Source organism: Schistocerca gregaria, chromosome 8 (genome assembly GCF_023897955.1).
Source record: "Schistocerca gregaria isolate iqSchGreg1 chromosome 8, iqSchGreg1.2, whole genome shotgun sequence".
NCBI lineage: Eukaryota > Metazoa > Arthropoda > Insecta > Orthoptera > Acrididae > Schistocerca > Schistocerca gregaria.
In genome coordinates, this window is record NC_064927.1 from 459,738,702 (window position 1) to 459,756,533 (window position 17,832).

At 40.4% G+C, this 17,832-nt stretch overlaps 1 protein-coding gene across 4 annotated transcripts in view; it reads right to left on the reverse strand.

Moving 5' to 3' along the window:
- LOC126284067 (protein angel homolog 2-like) overlaps positions 1 to 17,832 on the reverse strand; it is a 166,854-nt gene that overhangs the window by 55,848 nt on the left and 93,174 nt on the right. For all 4 annotated transcript variants that reach the window (XM_049982693.1, XM_049982692.1, XM_049982695.1 and 1 more), the window contains one exon: positions 3,262 to 3,496. In XM_049982693.1, the coding sequence (XP_049838650.1) occupies positions 3,262 to 3,496 (235 nt within the window). The remainder of the gene's footprint in view (positions 1 to 3,261; positions 3,497 to 17,832) is intronic.

The following is a 17,832-nucleotide window of genomic DNA, read 5'->3' on the forward strand; positions in this document are numbered from 1 at the left end:
AAAGAGAAAGAGAGAGAGAGAGAGAGAGAGAGAGAGAAGGACTGTGTAGGTATGCTGGCAGACTAGAAGTGTCGAGTATGGTACTGGAGTGGGAGCAGTGAAGGGGATAAGCAGGTGGAGGACACTGTCTAGTGAAGGCTGAGGCCAGGGAACTTACAGGAATGGAGGATATGTTTTAGGGAGAGTTCCCACTGGCATAATTCAAAACATCTTGTGCTGATAGAAAGAAATCCAGGTGGCACAGACTGTGAAGCAGTCATTAAATTGAAGCACACTTTGTTTTGCAACATTTTTAGTAACTGGGTGGTTCAGCTGTCTCTTGGCCACAGTCTGGAAATGCCCGTTCGTGTGGATAGACAGCTAGTTAGTTGTCATGCTTTTGTAGAATGCGGCACAGTGGTTGCAGCTAGGTTTGTAGAATGCATGGCTGCTATCCAAGGTGATCCTGCCTTTGATGGGGTAGTAGATGCCTGAGACTGGACTGGAGTACATGGTAGTGGGAGGATATATGGGACAGATTTTGCAGCTAGGTCTGTTGCCAGGATATGACCCACAAGGCATAGGGTTGAGGGCAAGGTTGAGTAGGGACCGACAAGGATATTGCATGGGTTAGGTAGTTGGCTGAATACCATTGTGGGAGGGTTGGGGAGGATGTGTATCATTTTAGGACATGATGAGAGGTAGTCTACACTTTGGTGGAAAACTTGATTCAGTTGTTCCAGTCCTGGGAGGTACTGAGTCACAAGAGGAGTGCTATGAGGGGGATGGTAGGTGACTGGTGAGACAAGACAATGTGATCTGTTTCTGGATAAGGCTGGGAGTGTAAATTAGGTCTGTGAAGACCTGATTGAGACATTTTGCATATTTTGAGAGGGACTGCTCACTGTTACACATGTGATGACCATGGGAGGCTTGTATGGAAGGGACTTTTTGGTGTGGAGTGGTTGGCAGTTGTCAAAGAGGAGGCATTGTAGATGATTGGTACATTTGACACGGATGTAGGTACTGAGGTAGCCATCCTTGAAGTGTAGGTAAACAGCGAGGAATGGCTGAGGAGGAACAGGTGAAGCAAATTGGGGGGAAAGGTGTTATGGTTCTGGAGGAATATGGGCAGAATATCCACATCCTCAGTCCAGATCATGAAGATGTCATTGATTTATCTGAACCAGGTGAGTTTGGGATTCTTGTTGGTTAGAAAGATTTCCATTAGACTGCCCATGAATAGGTACACATAAGATAGTGCCATTTGGATGCCCATTGCCATATCACAGATTTTTTGTGGGTGATACCTTCAGAGGAGACATAGCAATGGGTGACGATGTAATTAGTCGCGGTGAGCAGAAGGGAGGTTTTTTGCCTGGAGTAGTTCGAGGGCTCGGAAAATGTAGTGTCCAACAGTGGCAGACCATTGGCATTGAGGATGTTAATGTAGATAACTGTGGCATTGACAGTGACAAGCTATGCACTGGGTGGAGAAGGAACAGGAACTGTGAAGGGTCAGTGGAGCGAATATTGGTGTTCCTCCTGGCGGGCAGGTTATGGGTAATAAGCTCTGAAGATGTTGTTGGTCCGCAATTCTCTCTCTCTCTCTCTCTCTCTGTCTCTCTCTCTCTCTCTCTCTCTCTCTCTCTCTCTCTGTGTGTGTGTGTGTGTGTGTGTGTGTGTGTTTGTTTGAACAGTAACCATCCACAATGAGGCATCCTGGGTGGTTGGCTTTACGTACTTTAGGAAATATGTAGAATGGAGCAGCATGGGGAATGGTGGGGTTGAGGAGAGAGAGTGATACTCTGGGGAGATGTTCTGGGTTGTATTTCCAGTTTTGAGGATGGACTGCTTGACATACGGGATTTCTGGAACGGGGTCACTATGGCAGGTTTTGTTAGTGGCCATATCGGAAAGCTGGCAGAGTCCTTCAGCCATGTAATCCCTGCAGTTCATAGACCCATCACTAGAGTCTACGTTGTCAGGTAGGATTATAAGACTGAAATCAGTTTTTAGGTTAGGTTAGGTTAGTGTTGTTTAACGTCCCGTCCACAACAAGGTCATTAGAGACGGAGCGCAAGCTCGGGTTAGGAAAGGATGGGGAAGGAAATCGGCCGTGCCCTTTCCAAGGGACCATCCCGGCATTTGCCTGAAACAATTTAGGGAAATCACGGAAAACCTAAATCAGGATGGCTGGAGACGGGATTGAACCGCCGTCCTCCCAAATGCGAGTCCAGTGTACTAATCACTGTGCCACCTCGCTTGGTCAGTTTTTAGGTGGTGTACTGCAGTTCTTGCTGCAAAGGTGAGGTTTTTTACATGTTGAGGGAGTTGGAGAATGACAGTGAGACAAGGTTTAAGCTAACATAGGGTAATTTGGGAGCAGTGAGGATGGATCACAACTGGCTGGAGGAGTCAGGTAGAATTTTGGATTGTGTCTGATTGGCAGGGTTAGTGGTGCATAAGGATTTCCACTGTAGGTATTAGGAGAAGAGGAGATGGGTTTTAACAAGATCAGCAGGACTGAATTTGGGAGAGTGGGAGAAAGGTAAGGCCTACGGAAAGGACTGGTACTTCTGTGGGACTGAGGGTTTTGAAGGACAGATTTATGACTATTACAGGTCTGGGTCCTTTAGGGTGGTGGCAGGGAATTTCTTTGTGTGTGTGTGTGTGTGTATCCTTCATTCCTGCAACACCTCTCCCATTCTAAATCTTCACTAGTCTTACTACACACATTTTCTATCTTGCCAATGCACCTTCAAAAACCTATCTCCCCCCCCCCTACCCCCCCCCCCCCCTCCTCGCACCTGGCAGCCCCATCCTCTTCCCAACACTACCCTGCTGCTCCCACAGATAGCACTGACTCTCTTACTCTGCAATCCCTTCCCCTTCCCAAACACAAATCCATTCTTTAGCTGCATTACCCACCCCCAACCAGACTGATGCTCACTTCTGATACCGACAAAGTCAAGCCGTGTGCGTGTGTGTGTGGGATGTGCTTGTGCGAATGTGTGTGGGTTGTCTACTTCGGAAGAAGTCCATCCAAACTATTTCTAGCATTCTTTTTCATTTTGACTGTCTGCAACTTGTTATGTGGTGAGTAGCCATCTATCACTTTCATACTGTAGTTGTTCTGACATTCTTGTTCAGTACACATGTGGGCTCAACATGTCATTTTCATGTTTGCTTCAATGTGTTTCAGTTCTGACAAGTAGTGTTGTATTAACAAAAGTTTCCTAGAGAAGACCTACAAAACTGTCAATGATAAGTTCAACCTACCCTGTTTAGGATGTCATGGACATACTGACAATTGTCAGTTATGTAACGTTCCGGAGAGATTAACTTCTTTCCAAGTCTTTTCCCATCTTCTCCTGGGGGCAATAGTGTCAAAGTCTTGGCACATAAGCCTTCATACTCCAGTCTCCCTTTTGTGAGTAATTTATACACTCCTGAATATGGGAGGAGATTAAAGTCTCCTGTGATTATCAGTGGCCAATACTGTGGACCACCAAACCTGGAACACAAAAGAACTAGATGATGTCATGGGAAATTCCTGTTTACTTACCTGCTTCTCTTAGGAGTCGACACTTTTGTTTCAGAGGCTGATACTGACCCTCTAACTAGCAACTGAATATTATATTCAAGCTTGAAGTTTCAAGCCTGAAACACAAACAACACTTGTTAGACTATTTCAGTTCTAGTGAACTACTGAGCAAAAATAATGACCGCAACCACATAAAACACTAACTTACAAATGAAGAATTTGAGAAGCTTAATGCAAGATGAAAATTTAATACTGCAAAAAATTACATATTTTTCATTATATTTTATTTTTTCATCACAAATATTTATTCAACAACTGCTGGCATAGCACTGATTCAATATCTTGTTTATCAACAACTGCTAGCACAGATTTTGCCAAAAATGAGTCCAAAACTTTATTAATATCTACGAATTTCAGACAATGTAGTAACTCCTAGACTATGATTTTGTTCACATCAAGCTGAGCTATACCAACCTCTACAGTCAACTTTTCACCTCACTCTAATTCAAATCTAATGTTTTTTCCAATACAGTTAGGGAAAAACATTACAGAGAGAAGGCTGACATGTCTCCTCAAGTTTGTTCTCCTTAGGTATAACAACAGCACTGGCCCAGTTTTGGGGAACTAACTTACAAGGTGCGTTCAAAAAATTCTGGAACATGGTGTGCTGGAACGAAATGCGGTTGGCATCCCTGCATATGCCTGTGTTTCGTGTGTAACTGCCGGAAGTTTCATTGTTGAATCTCTGTTAGTTATTGTTAAGTGCTGTATTGAGTAGAACATTGTGTTGCGCAATTTGCGAATTTCGAGATAGCAGAGTTAGAGGAGCAACGCTTCTGGATTAAGTTTTGCATGAAACTCAAGAAAAGCTTTGCGTACACACACTGAATGATGCAGAAAGCCTACACTGACAACTGCTTAAGCCATGCTAGGTGTTATGAATGGTTTACACAGTTTAAAACAGCCACACGGAAGTTAATGATGACCTTTATTCAGGAAGCCCATTGACGCCTATCGACAATGCTCATGTCAGGGATGTCAACAAATCTGTGCATGCTAATCAAAGATTGACTGTTCAAAAGATTGCTAAAGAATGTAACATTTCAGTTGGATAATGTCATGAAATCCTGACACAGCATCTTGGAATTCATAGTGTTGTCACCAGTTCATCCAAAGCCTCTTGAGTCAGGACCAGAAATTCCTTTGCCTTACAATCTGTGAAGAGCTTTTGGATCACACAAATGGGAACAAGACGTTCCTTGAGAGAATCATAACTGGTGATGAGACGTGGTTCGGTTATGATGTTCAAGCCAAGGTTCAATCTCCACAATGGGCTGGGAAAGGTTCTCAAAGACCAAAAAAAGTTTGTCAGCTCAGCACAAATGTCAAAGCCATGCTGATAGTTTTCACCGACTTTGAAGGAGAGTATTTTGAAGGAGACTATGCACAATAAGTAAAAGATAAGCGTAGATAAATTTTGTGGACAAAGTTCCAGAATTTTCTGAACAGACCTCATATTTCACAGAGTACTGTTTAAATAATTTTGTAACTACCTTTTGTATTACTACTGGGTTTAATTCTTATTGCTTCTTCTAGTAGCACCTCACTGGCCTCACAAAGCAGAGCAAATTCTGTCCCAAATCCTGTGATTAGCGACAAATGTGAAAGGGCTATCAGAAATTTAACTTGGACCTTTTGCCTCAGTAGCCAACAACGTTACCACAGTAGCAGCCTACAAATTAACAAAATTCACATTATTGTTTGTATAATGATTATTTATTATGTCAAATTACCCTTACAATTAGTGTTCACATTATCAGTTTTGGCCAACCATTTCCATCTCCAGATGTGATTAATCCACTAACAGCTTCGACACGCCATATGCATTCAACTGATGCACTCTGAACGTCATGAAGTGATACAAAATATGTCAGTGATCATACCTGATGTTGTTACATTGTAAAAAGAGATTGAAATTAAAATACTGCTGTGTACTATTTATAAAGGGCTTATGGAAGAAAGGACTACAGGAAATGGGGGGAGGGACGAAAACCATGCCCATAGGTTTGTTTGATATATGCAATTTTTAAAGGCAGTGCCTTAAAAACACATGCAAGAGTAGAAATAATGAAAGTTATAAGATATTATAAAAATTTAAAAATAAATATTCATATGTCAAAAAAATATGCATGCACCAGCGGCTGTCATATCTTAAGCTCATAAAATGTACAGACTTTTGTGTCTAAGCTAACAATAAAATTTAAATTCTATGTGGTCTACCACACAAACAAGATATAAGTGCTCATATTAAAAACACTTATGTGAAAGTAAATAGTAAAGGAGACCACTCACCAAAAAAACAGACGCACCGAGTTGTCAAATGACATTCACATAAAGAAAGAAAACTCGCTAGTTTTCACAGTAATCCTTTTTCGAGTTAGGGTACACGTGTGTCTAACTGTACATGAAAGCACAAGCATGCACACACTTACACCCCAACATGTTTTAATGTTAGCTTGGACACACAAAGTCTATATGTTTTGTTAGCTTGAGATATGACAATCGTCAGCATACACTTAGTTTTTTGGGATTACTTTATCTACATTTTTTTTTTAATTTTGAAGTAAATCTCACGGCTTTAATTATTTTTACTTTTAAAAATGGCATACAGTAAACATAAGGGGATATAGTGTGCCCTGTTACCCAACTTGCTCTGCCTATGGCCTTTGTTTTGCCTACTCCCTTATTTCCCCTTACTCTTTTCTTCCATAAACATTATGTAAATTGTAAATGCACACAGCAATATTTTAAATTCAGTCTCTTATTATGTGACAGCATCATGTTATTCTCAACATGTTTTGTACTTCTTCATAATGTTCAGAGTGCTTAACTTGATTGTATACAGGGTGGTCAGAAACAGTCCGAAAAGCTTGCAAGTTGTCGCAGGGGAGGTTTTGCTGAGAAATAATTGCTAAGAAAAAAAAAATGACCACTGTGTTGACTCAAACTTATTTAGCATTGAAGTTAGCCAATCAGATTGTTGCACGCACAAAATCAAGCACTTGCACACACTAAAATGTGGTAATGTGTGTCCATGAGTTACCACTTGTTGAAATGCTCATTACCAGGTAAAATGTGCCATTTTCAGAAGCGAAAGTTTTACGCTAGGTGAGCAAAAGCTACAATTATTCAATTTGAGGAAACTAAAAGAAGAAAACAATTGATGACCCCTCGTGTGATGACGTGATTGGCTACTTCAATGTTAAACACCTTAGAAACGGTGCAACATGTAATTTTTTCCCTTAACAATTATTTTTCAGCAACACCCCACCCCCCCTTAGAAGCTTTTCAGACTGTTTCTGCCCACCCTGTACAGAATGACGAACGTGTTAGTGGATTAATCATTTCTGAAGATGGCAGTAAATTGCTGAGACCAGTAATGTGAACATTGTAATTGTAAGGTGTTCTTGGCATAATAAACAATTTTCTATGTTGCATTGTACGCATGACAACCAACAAGCTGTCTGTCCACATTAATGGCCACTGACAAACTGTGGCTAAGAAACAACTGGACCACAATGTTGTTGAGCAATCTGCCCAATATGACATTCTTCACTTCAATGACTGCTTCACAGCCTGTGCCATATGGATCCTTACCACCAGCACCAGCTTTTCTGAAATGTACAGGTGGAACTCTCAATACAATATGTCCTACATTCCTGGCCTCACCCATCTAGCCTCTTCCTTGTTCCAATTTGAGCATTACACAGCCCTCTGTTGCACCAATGCACCCAGTGTTTTTACTTCTCTCCTTTTCTGCTAACACCCCACCCTGCATCTAACTACCGTACCCTCTCTCCAACTCGACCCTGCATGCTCTCCAGCAGAACTTAACTGTCTCCCACCCCTAACTTGCTATTCCTCCCCCTCCACACAACAGCCTCCTCCTTACCCCCACTCAGTTGCCTCTCCCATCATGCAGTGCTGCTGCTGCTCATACTGTGGCTTCAACCACCACAGACTGTGGTCATGTGTGTGAGTTGTGTGCACATGTGCACATGTGTGTGTGTGGTCTATTTCTGACAAAGGCCTTGTTGGCCGAAAGCTTATTGTGTGACAATCTTTTTGTTGTGCCCATTTATGACTCAGCATCTCTGCTGTATGGTGAGTAGCTACTATCACTTTCATAATATTGTTACATTCCATCCCGGATTTTCCATTGTTTGTTTAATTGCCATGTAAACATTTAGTAGGTTACATAAGTCTGTCAATGTTAAAAAGAAAAAAAAAAAAAAAAAAACAATGTTACTGCTAGTGTTTCAGAAAATTCTGATTTCTTCCCTGTAAGAGCTATGCAAGGGAAAACATTAATAATTAGTTCAATGTGAAGCAATTGTTTGCTTTCATTATACTATAAATTAAAACCTCTTTTCCATACTTATTGGTTTCTCTAGTCAGGAAAACCTCTGTAACTTAATCTGTAATATGGAGGAAAAAAGCATGAACAATCTTTACTGAAGCTGGCCAAGACAGACACGAAGCCCACACCTACAACAGTAGTACAAGTTTATATGCCAACTAGCTCCGCAGATGATGAAGAGACTGATGAAATGTATGATGAGATAAAAGAAATTATTCAGATAGTAAAGGGAGAAGAAAATTCAATAGTCATGGGTGACTCGAATTCGATAGTAGGAAAAGGAAGAGAAGGAAACTTAGTAGGTGAATATGGAATGGGGGCAAGGAATGAAAGAGGAAACTGCCTGGTAGAATTATGTACAAAGCATAACTTAATCATAGCTAACACTTGGTTCAAGAATCATGAAAAAAGGTGGCATACATGGAAGAGGCCTGGAGATACGGGAAGGTTTCAGATAGATTATGTAATGGTAACACAGAGATTTAGGAAACAGGTTTTAAATTGTAAGACATTTCCAGGGGCAGATGTGGACTCTGGCCATGATCTATTGGTTATGAACTGTAGATTAAAACTGAAGAAACTGCAAAAAAGGTAGGAATTTGAAGATATGGGACCTGGATAAACTGATAGAACCAGAGGTTGTAGAGTGTTTCAGGGAGATCATTAGGGAACGATTGACAGGAACAGGGAAAAGAAATACAGTAGAAGAAGAATGGGTAGCTTTGAGAGATGAAATAGTAAAGGCAGCAGAGCATCAAGTAGGTAAGAAGACGAAGGTTAGTAGTAATCCTTGGGTAACGGAAGAAATATAGAATTTAATTGATGAAAGGAGAAAATATATAAATTCAGTAACTGAAGCAGGCAAAGATGAATACAAACGTCTCAAAAATGAGATCAACAGGAAGTGCAAAATGGCTAAGCAGGGGTGGCTAGAGGACAAAAGTAGGGATGTAGAGGCACATATCACTAGGAGTAAGATAGATACTGCCTAAAGGAAATATAAAGAGATCTTTGGAGAAAAAAGAACCACTTGTATGAATACCAAGAACTCAGATGGAAACCCAATTCTAAGCAAAGAAGGGAAAGCAGAAAGGTGGAAGGAGTATACAGAGGTTATATATAAGGGCAATGTACTTGAGGGCAGTATTACGGAAATGGAAGAGCATGTAGATGAAGATGAAATGGGAGATATGATACTGTGTGAAGAGTTTGACAGATCACTGAAAGATCTAAGGTGAAGCAAGGCCCCAAGAGTAGACAGCATTCCTTCAGAACTACTGATGGCCTTGGGAGAGCCAGTCCTGACAAAACTCCACCATCTGGTGAACACGATGTATGAGACAGGTGAAATACACTCGGACTTCAAGAAGAATAGAATAATTATAATTCCAATCCCAATGAAAGCAGGTGTTGACAGATGTGAAAATTACCAAAATATCAGTTTATTAAGTCATGGCTGAAAAATACTAACACGAATACTTTACAGACAAATGAGAAAACTGGTAGAAGCCGACCACTGGGAAGATCAGTTTGGATTCCGTAGAAATGTTGGGACACGTGAGGCAATACTGGCCCTGCAACTTATCTTAGAAGGTACATTAAGGAAAGGCAAACCTACGTTTCTAGCATTTGTAGACTTAGAGAAAGCTTTTGACAATATTGACTGGACTACTCTTCTTCAAATTGTGAAGGTGGCAGGTTAAAATAACAGGGAGCGAAAGGCTATATACAATTTGTACAGAAACCAGATGGCAGTTATGACAGTCAAGGGGCATGAAAGGGAAGCCTTGGGTGGGAAGGGAGTGATATAGGGTTGTAGCCTATCCCCGATGTTATTCAATCTGTATATTGAGCAAGCAGTAAAGGAAACAAAAGAAAAGTTCAGAGTAGGTATTAAAATCCATGGAGAAGAAATAAAAACTTTTACGTTCGCCAGTGACATTGTAATTCTGTCAGAGGCAGCAATGGACCTGGAATAGCAGTTGAATGCAATGGACAGTGTCTTGAAAGGAAGATATAAGATGAACATCAACAAAAGCAAAATGAGGATAATGGAATGTAGTCAAATTAAATCAGGTGATGCTGAGGGAGTTAGATTAAGAAATGAGACACTTAAAGTAGTAAATGAGTTTTGATATTTGGGGAGCAAAATAACGGATGATTGTCGAAGTAGAGGGGATATATAAAATGTAGACTAGCAATGGCGAGGAAAGTGTTTCTAAAGCAGAGAAATTTGTTAACATCAAGTATAGATTTAAATGCCAGGAAATTATTTCTGAAAGGATGTGTGTGGAGTGTAGCCATGTATGGAATTGAAACAGGGACAATAAAGAGTTTAGACAAGAAGAGAACAGAAACTTTCGAAATGTGGTGCTACAGAAGAATGCTGAAGATTAGATGTGTAGACCCCATAACTAATGATGAGGTATTGAATAGAATTGGGCTGAAGAAAAATTTGTGGCAGAACTAGACTAAAAGAAGGGATCAGTTGATAGGACAAGTTCTGAGGCATCAAGGGATCACCAATTTAGTAATTGGGAGGGGGGGGGGGGGGGGGGGGGCAGTGTGGAGGGTAAAAATCTTAGAGGGAGACCAAGAGGTCAATACTCTAAGCAGATTCAGAAGGATGTAGGTTGTAGTAGGTACTGTGACATGAAGAAGCTTGCTCAGGATACAGTAGCATGGAGAGCTGCATCAAATCAGTCTCTGGACTGAAGACCACAACAACACAACAACATGATGTGGATGGATATAAATGTGAACATTATATTCCCTTCATCAGATAATACTGAGAGTGTGTGGTCTAATGTGTTTCTTTGCACTCTTTCTTATATGCCTGAGCTGAACAGATGGATATTTCTTTTGGTGTTTCAAACTATAGAATTATTTGATTATTTTTAAAATGTTAGCACTACTCTTTAAGGAGCACCACTTTTTGTAGCCAGTACAGGTGTGGTTTACATTAGTATCTGCAAGAGCACATGTTCTTAGAAGCATCCATTATTGGTGTCCATGTGAAACCACTAATTTTACTATTAGTTTTTCAAGGCTGACACAAATGTCATAATGAACTTGGGGAGGTGAACAGACTTAAAGTGTTTCTTAACCCTCTATACAATACATGGATTTTCTTCTTCGTCTCATAAACATGACAATCTCTGCTCCCAAGATGGATGCTGTCCTGACAAATTAACATATTCTGAAACCCTTCATGTCTGTTTAGTGTGCTTGCCAGCCACATTTCCCTCAAGTATCATATTTCTGAAAAAGTGTAGTGTGACTATTTCTGGTATGTTGAATAATTTTGTGTGTGTGGGTCAATATAGCTTGAAATGAATTATCTCCGTCTTTGTACCATAAGGCAGACTGAGGAGGCAAATGTTAAAATAAAGGGACAGTTATGTGGATTCCATTTACTCTTTCCAAATATATTTTGCCTGGGTAATAACATAATCAGTTGAGTTTTACTGTAAGCTGACAGATCCATGTGTGTTCCCTCTCTGAAGGTGTTACTTCATGGCCAGATAATCATCTACAGTGCAGCAGTAATTTGAGCTAGTTGGGTGCCATTTCATAATCTCTGTCCACATGAGACTGTGGAGATCAAGTACGGCTTTCTCCCAGCTGCCAGCAGTTTTAGACACAATACCGACGGCTCTGCCAGCCACCTGCACTGACAGTGCCACAGTAATGCCACAGCCTGTTGTGCACTCATTTTAGACTAACATATGTTTTGGAAAGTTTATCCAAAATTAAACATACACTTTTGGAGATAGCATTTTTTGGTGTTTCAGGCCACTGGAAAATGGTGTTAGAGACCTGTAATTCAACAGTACTGTGCACTAACTATACAGCAAGAACTCACAGAGCCCATTTATAAATATCTTTTGATTTGATACAGATATTCTGAAATAAATGATTTCACTAAATACAGCAAAACTTGTTTGGATTACTAATCTTCATTCTAAGCCTTTAGTATCAATATTTTGATAAGTTGTAGGTTATAGAAATTTGTAGGAATACGGGGTTTTGGAGCATTGTTAAGTTATTACTCCATCTGAAATGAAGTGTTTTATAAGATTGTTTAGTGCCTACAGCTGACTGAGCCATGTTGTTAATCTGTGCCTTTATTTTGCAGACTAGGGTGAGACTTTTCTCTGAGCTCCACACACAAAAACATCCCCAAATGTTAATCAATTATAAATCCCTAGCAGAAATGCAAATAGGAATGCTACAAGTGATTCAGTTTGTCGGATGTATCTTATTTTGCTTGGGGCGAAAGCAGTCACTAGTGAGTTGAGAAGGATGTTCCATCTCCCATCCTCTCCACCCAACGAAAGCTGTACCTTTGTTAGCCAGAACTGAGTGGTGGTGGGACAAGGAAACCACCACTGTGCTAGTCTGCCCTCTGCCTCGAAAAAGATTGTCAACTTAGAACATTTTTCATCAGGCTAGATTTTGGTCTTACAGAAGGGTCTACTCACTTGATTTCTAGTTGCTGGAGCACATTAAATCTTATAAACTGTTCTTGCGTAATGTCAATGTGGCAAGTGGATTCTTTCCACATTACGGAACTGTAAATTGAAATCTATATTCACAAGATTCTACTGTATGTCAAGGTATTACATGAGTTTTTCTGACATACAAGCAACTTCTCTGTAAGTCTACACAGCTATGGCAACATGGGCTCTGAATGTCAGCTGTGAGGACATAAACAACTGCTGTGAAGGACTTGATAAAGATACTTGTTTTTGAAAAGTTTGTTCCAAAATATATACAGGATGGTCCACTGATAGTGACTGGGCCAAATATCTCACAAAATTAGCACCAAATGAAAAAATACGAAGAACAAATCTGTTCGAGCGTGATGGGGTAAAACAGATGGTGCTATGGATGGCCCACTAGATGGTGCTGCCATAGCTCAAATTGACAGAAACTGCACTTTTTTTAAAATAGGTACCCCCATTTCTTATTACATATTCGTATAGTACATAAATAAATAGGAATGTTTGATTTGGAAGATTTGCTTCACTGTGTGATGGATGGCGCTATAGTATTCTCACAAATGTAGCAATGCACCCAATAGCACTGTGTGCAATTTGTTACTTAAATTAGGTATGATAGTACATTTATCCAGTCATAATAATTACGCGGAAGACATAATCTTGTTAAAATGGAATGGTTAACAGTCACAGAAAAGGTAGATATGGTGTTTATTTATGACTATTTTGACCAGAATGCCCAACAAGCTTGTGCTGTGTATTGTTATCCTGATAGACAGCGTCCAAGTGTCCAGACCTTTCTTGGATAGTTAATGTATTTAGAGAAACCAGAAAGTTCAGCCAAAGAAGACACAACAAAGAACTGTAACAAATGGAAGATGCCAAAATAAGTGTTTTAGCTGCAGTTGAGGCTAATCTGCACATCAGTAGCAGACAAATTAAGCAGGAATCTGCACATCAGTAGCAGACAAATTAACCAGGAATCAGATATTCCAAAAACATCAGTTTTGAGAATTCTGCATCATCATACATTTCATCCTTACCATATTTCTATGCACCAGGAATTGCATGGCGATGATTTTGAACGCTGTGTAAATTTTTGCCACTGCGCACCAGACAAATTATGAGACGATAACAGGCTTTTCTTTTTTTTCCAAGAGTTTTATTTTGTGACGAAGCATCATTCACAAACAGAGGTAACATAAACCAGCACAGTATGCACTGCTGGGCAACGGTAAATCCACGATGGCTGTGACAAGTGGAACACTAGTGACCCTGGCAGGTTAATGTATGGTGTGGAATTATGGTAGGACATCTAATTGGACCTTATTTTATCGATGGCAATCTAAATGGTGCAATGTATGCTGGTTTCTTAATTAATATTTTACCGATTCTAGTAAAAGATGTTTCACTTAGTGACAGAACGGTGATGTACTTTCAATATAATGGATGCCTGGCACATAGCACGTGTGCAATTGAAGTGGTATGAAATAGAATATGTAATGACAAGTGGACTTGTCGTAGAAGCACCATACCATGGGCCTGCATGTTCACCACACCTTACATCTCCGACTTCCTTCTTTGGTAAAACTGAAAGATATTTGTTATTGTGATCCACCAACAATGCCTGAAAAAGCGCACTGTCAATGCATGTGCGATCTACTCGCTGTTGAGAGGAATTTTGTTACACGTATTGCCAAATGCACTAAAGCTGAAGGGCATAATTTTGAGCATTTATTACATTAATCCCCCCCATGATCCATGGACCTTGCCGCTGGTGGGGAGGCTTGCGCGCCTCAGTGATACAGATAGCCGTACCGTAGGTGCAACCACAACGGAGGGGTATCTGTTGAGAGGCCAGACAAACGTGTGGTTCCTGAAGAGGGACAGCAGCCTTTTCAGTAGTTGCAAGGGCAACAGTCTGGATGATTGACTGATCTGGCCTTGTAACAATAACCAAAACAGCCTTGCTGTGCTGGTACTGCAAACGGCAGAAAGCAAGGGGAAACTACAGCCGTAATTTTTCCCGAGGGCATGCAGCTTTACTGTATGATTAAATGATGATGGCATCCTCTTGGGTAAAATATTCCGGAGGTAAAATAGTCCCTCATTCGGATCTCCGGGCGGGGACTACTCAAGAGGATGTCGTTATCAGGAGAAAGAAAACTGGCGTTCTATGGGTCGGAGCGTGGAATGTCAGATCCCTTAATCTGGCAGATAGGTTAGAAAATTTAAAAAGGGAAATGGATAGGTTAAAGTTAGATATAGTGGGAATTAGTGAAGTTCGGTGGCAGGAGGAACAAGACTTCTGGTCAGGTGACTACAGGGTTACAAACACAAAATCAAATAGGGGTAATGCAGGAGTAGGTTTAATAATGAATAGGAAAATAGGAATGAGGGTAAGCTACTACAAACAACATAGTGAACGCATTATTGTGGCCAAGATAGATACGAAGCCCACACCTACTACAGTAGTCCAAGTTTATATGCCAAATAGCTCTGCAGATGACGAAGAAATTGAAGAAATGTATGAACAAATAGAAGAAATTATTCAGATAGTGAAGGGAGACGAAAATTTAAAAGTCATGGGTGACTGGAATTCGGTAGTAGGAAAAGGGAGAGAAGGAAACATAGTAGGTGAATATGGACTGGGGCAAAGAAATGAAAGAGGAGGCCGCCTGGTAGAATTTAGCACAGAGCACAACTTAATCATAGCTAACACTTGGTTCAAGAATCACAAAAGAAGGCTGTATACATGGAAGAAGCCTGGAGATACTGGCAGTTTTCAGATAGATTATATAATGGTACGACAGAGATTTAGGAACCAGGTTTTAAGTTGTAAGACATTTCCAGGGGCAGATGTGGACTCTGACCACAATCTATTACCTGTAGATTAAAACTAAAGAAACTGCAAAAAGGTGGGAATTTAAGGAGATGGGACGTGGATAAACTAAAAGAACCAGAGGTTGTACGGAGTTTCAAGGAGAGCATAAGGGAGCAATTGACAGGAATGGGGGAAAGAAATACAATAGAAGAAGAATGGGTACTTTGAGGGATGAAGTAGTGAAGGCAGCAGAGGATCAAGTAGGTAAAAAGACTAGGGCTAGTAGAAATCCTTGGGTAACAGAAGAAATATTGAATTTAATTGATGAAAGGAGAAAATATAAAAATGCAGTAAATGAAGCAGGCAAAAAGGAATACAAACGTCTCAAAAATGAGATCGACAGGAAGTGCAAAATTGCTAAGCAGGGATGGCTAGAGGACAAATGTAAGGATGTAGATGCTTATCTCACTAGAGGTAAGATAGATATTGCCTACAGGAAAATTAAAGAGACCTTTGGAGAAAAGAGGACCACTTGTATGAATATTAAGAGCTCAGATGGAAACCCAGTTCTAACCAAAGAAGGGAAAGCAGAGAAGTGGAAGGAGTATATAGAGGGTCTATACAAGGGCGATGTACTTGAGGACAATATTATGGAAATGGAAGAGGATGTAGATGAAAACGAAATGGGAGATACGATACTGCGTGAAGAGTTTGACAGAGCACTGAAAGACCTGAGTCGAAACAAGGCCCCCGGAGTAGACAACATTCCATTGGAAATACTGACGGCCTTGTGAGAGCCAGTCCTGACAAAACTCTACCATCTGGTGAGCAAGATGTATGAGGCAGGCGAAATACCCTCAGACTTCGAGAAGAATATAATAATTCCAATCCCAAAGAAAGCAGGTGTTGACAGATGTGAAAATTACCGAACAATCAGTTTAATAAGTCACAGCTGCAAAATACTAACGTGAGTTCTTTACAGACGAATGGAAAAACTAGTAGAAGCCGACCTCGGGGTAGATCAGTTTGGATTCCGTAGAAATGTTGGAACACGTGGAGGCAATACTGACCCTACGACTTATCTTAGAAGCTAGAATAAGGAAGGGCAAACCTACATTTCTAGCATTTGTAGACTTGGAGAAAGCTTTTGACAATGTTGACTGGAATACTCTCTTTCAAATTCTGAAGGAGGCAGGGGTAAAATACAGAAACCAGATGGCAGTTATAAGAGTCGAGGGACATGAAAGGGAAGCAGTGGTGAGGAAGGGAGTGAGACAGGGCTGTAGTCTATCCCCAATGTTATTCAATCTGTATATTGAGCAAGCAGTGTAGGAAACAGAAGAAAAATTCAGAGTAGGTATTAAAATCCATGGAGAAGAAATAAAAACTTTGAGGTTCTCCGATGACATCGTAATTCTGTCAGAGACAGCAAAGGACTTGGAAGAGCAGCTGAACGGAATGGATAGTGTCTTGAAAGGAGGATATAAGATGACCATCAACAAAATTAAAACGAGGATAATGGAATGTAGTCGAATTAAGTCGGGCGATGCTGAGGGAATTAGATTAGGAAGTGAGACACTTAAAGTAGTAAAGGAGTTTTGCTATTTGGGGAGCAAAATAACTGATGATGGTCGAAGTAGAGAGGATATAAAATGTAGACTGGCAATGGCAATAAAAGCGTTTCTGAAGAAGAGAAGTTTGTTAACATCGAGTATAGATTTAAGTGTCAGGAAGTCATTTCTGAAAGGATTTGTATGGAGTGTAGCCATGTATGGAAGTGGATCATGGACGATAAATAGTTTGGACAAGAAGAGAATAGAAGCTTTCGAAATGTGGTGCTACAGAAGAATGCTGAAGATTAGATGGGTAGATCACATAACTAATGAGGAAGTATTGAATTGGATTGGGGAGAAGAGAAGTTTGTGGCACAACTTGACCAGAAGAAGGGATCGGTTGGTAGGACGTGTTCTAAGGCATCAAGGGATCACCAATTTAGTATTGGAGGGCAGCGTGGAGGGTAAAAATCGTAGAGGGAGACCAAGAGATGACTACACTAATCAGATTTAGAAGGATGTAGGTTGCAGTAGGTACTGGGAGATGAAGAAGCTTGCACAGGATAGAGTAGCATGGAGAGCTGCATAAAACCAGTTTCAGGACTGAAGACCACCACCACAACAACAACAACAACAACAACAACAACAACAACATTACATTAATGATTTTATTACAGTTGCTTATACAGTAAGAGCATGATAAGGCCACAAAAGAAAATGCATCACATAGGAACAAAAGAAATAAAATCCAAACGTAACTACTTTTTGTGTTTTAATTTACAAAACCACACTGTTACCAACTGTTCATCTAAATGGGTGGGCCGTATTACAAGTGTTGGAATATTACAGCGCCATCTATCACGAAACAGAACAAATGTTCCAAATAAACATTCATATTTGTTTACGTACTAAACGAATATGAAATAAAATATGGGGGTAGTAATTTTTTTAAAAATGCAGTTTCTAGCAATTTGACTTAAGGCAGTGCCATCAAGTGGGCCATCCAT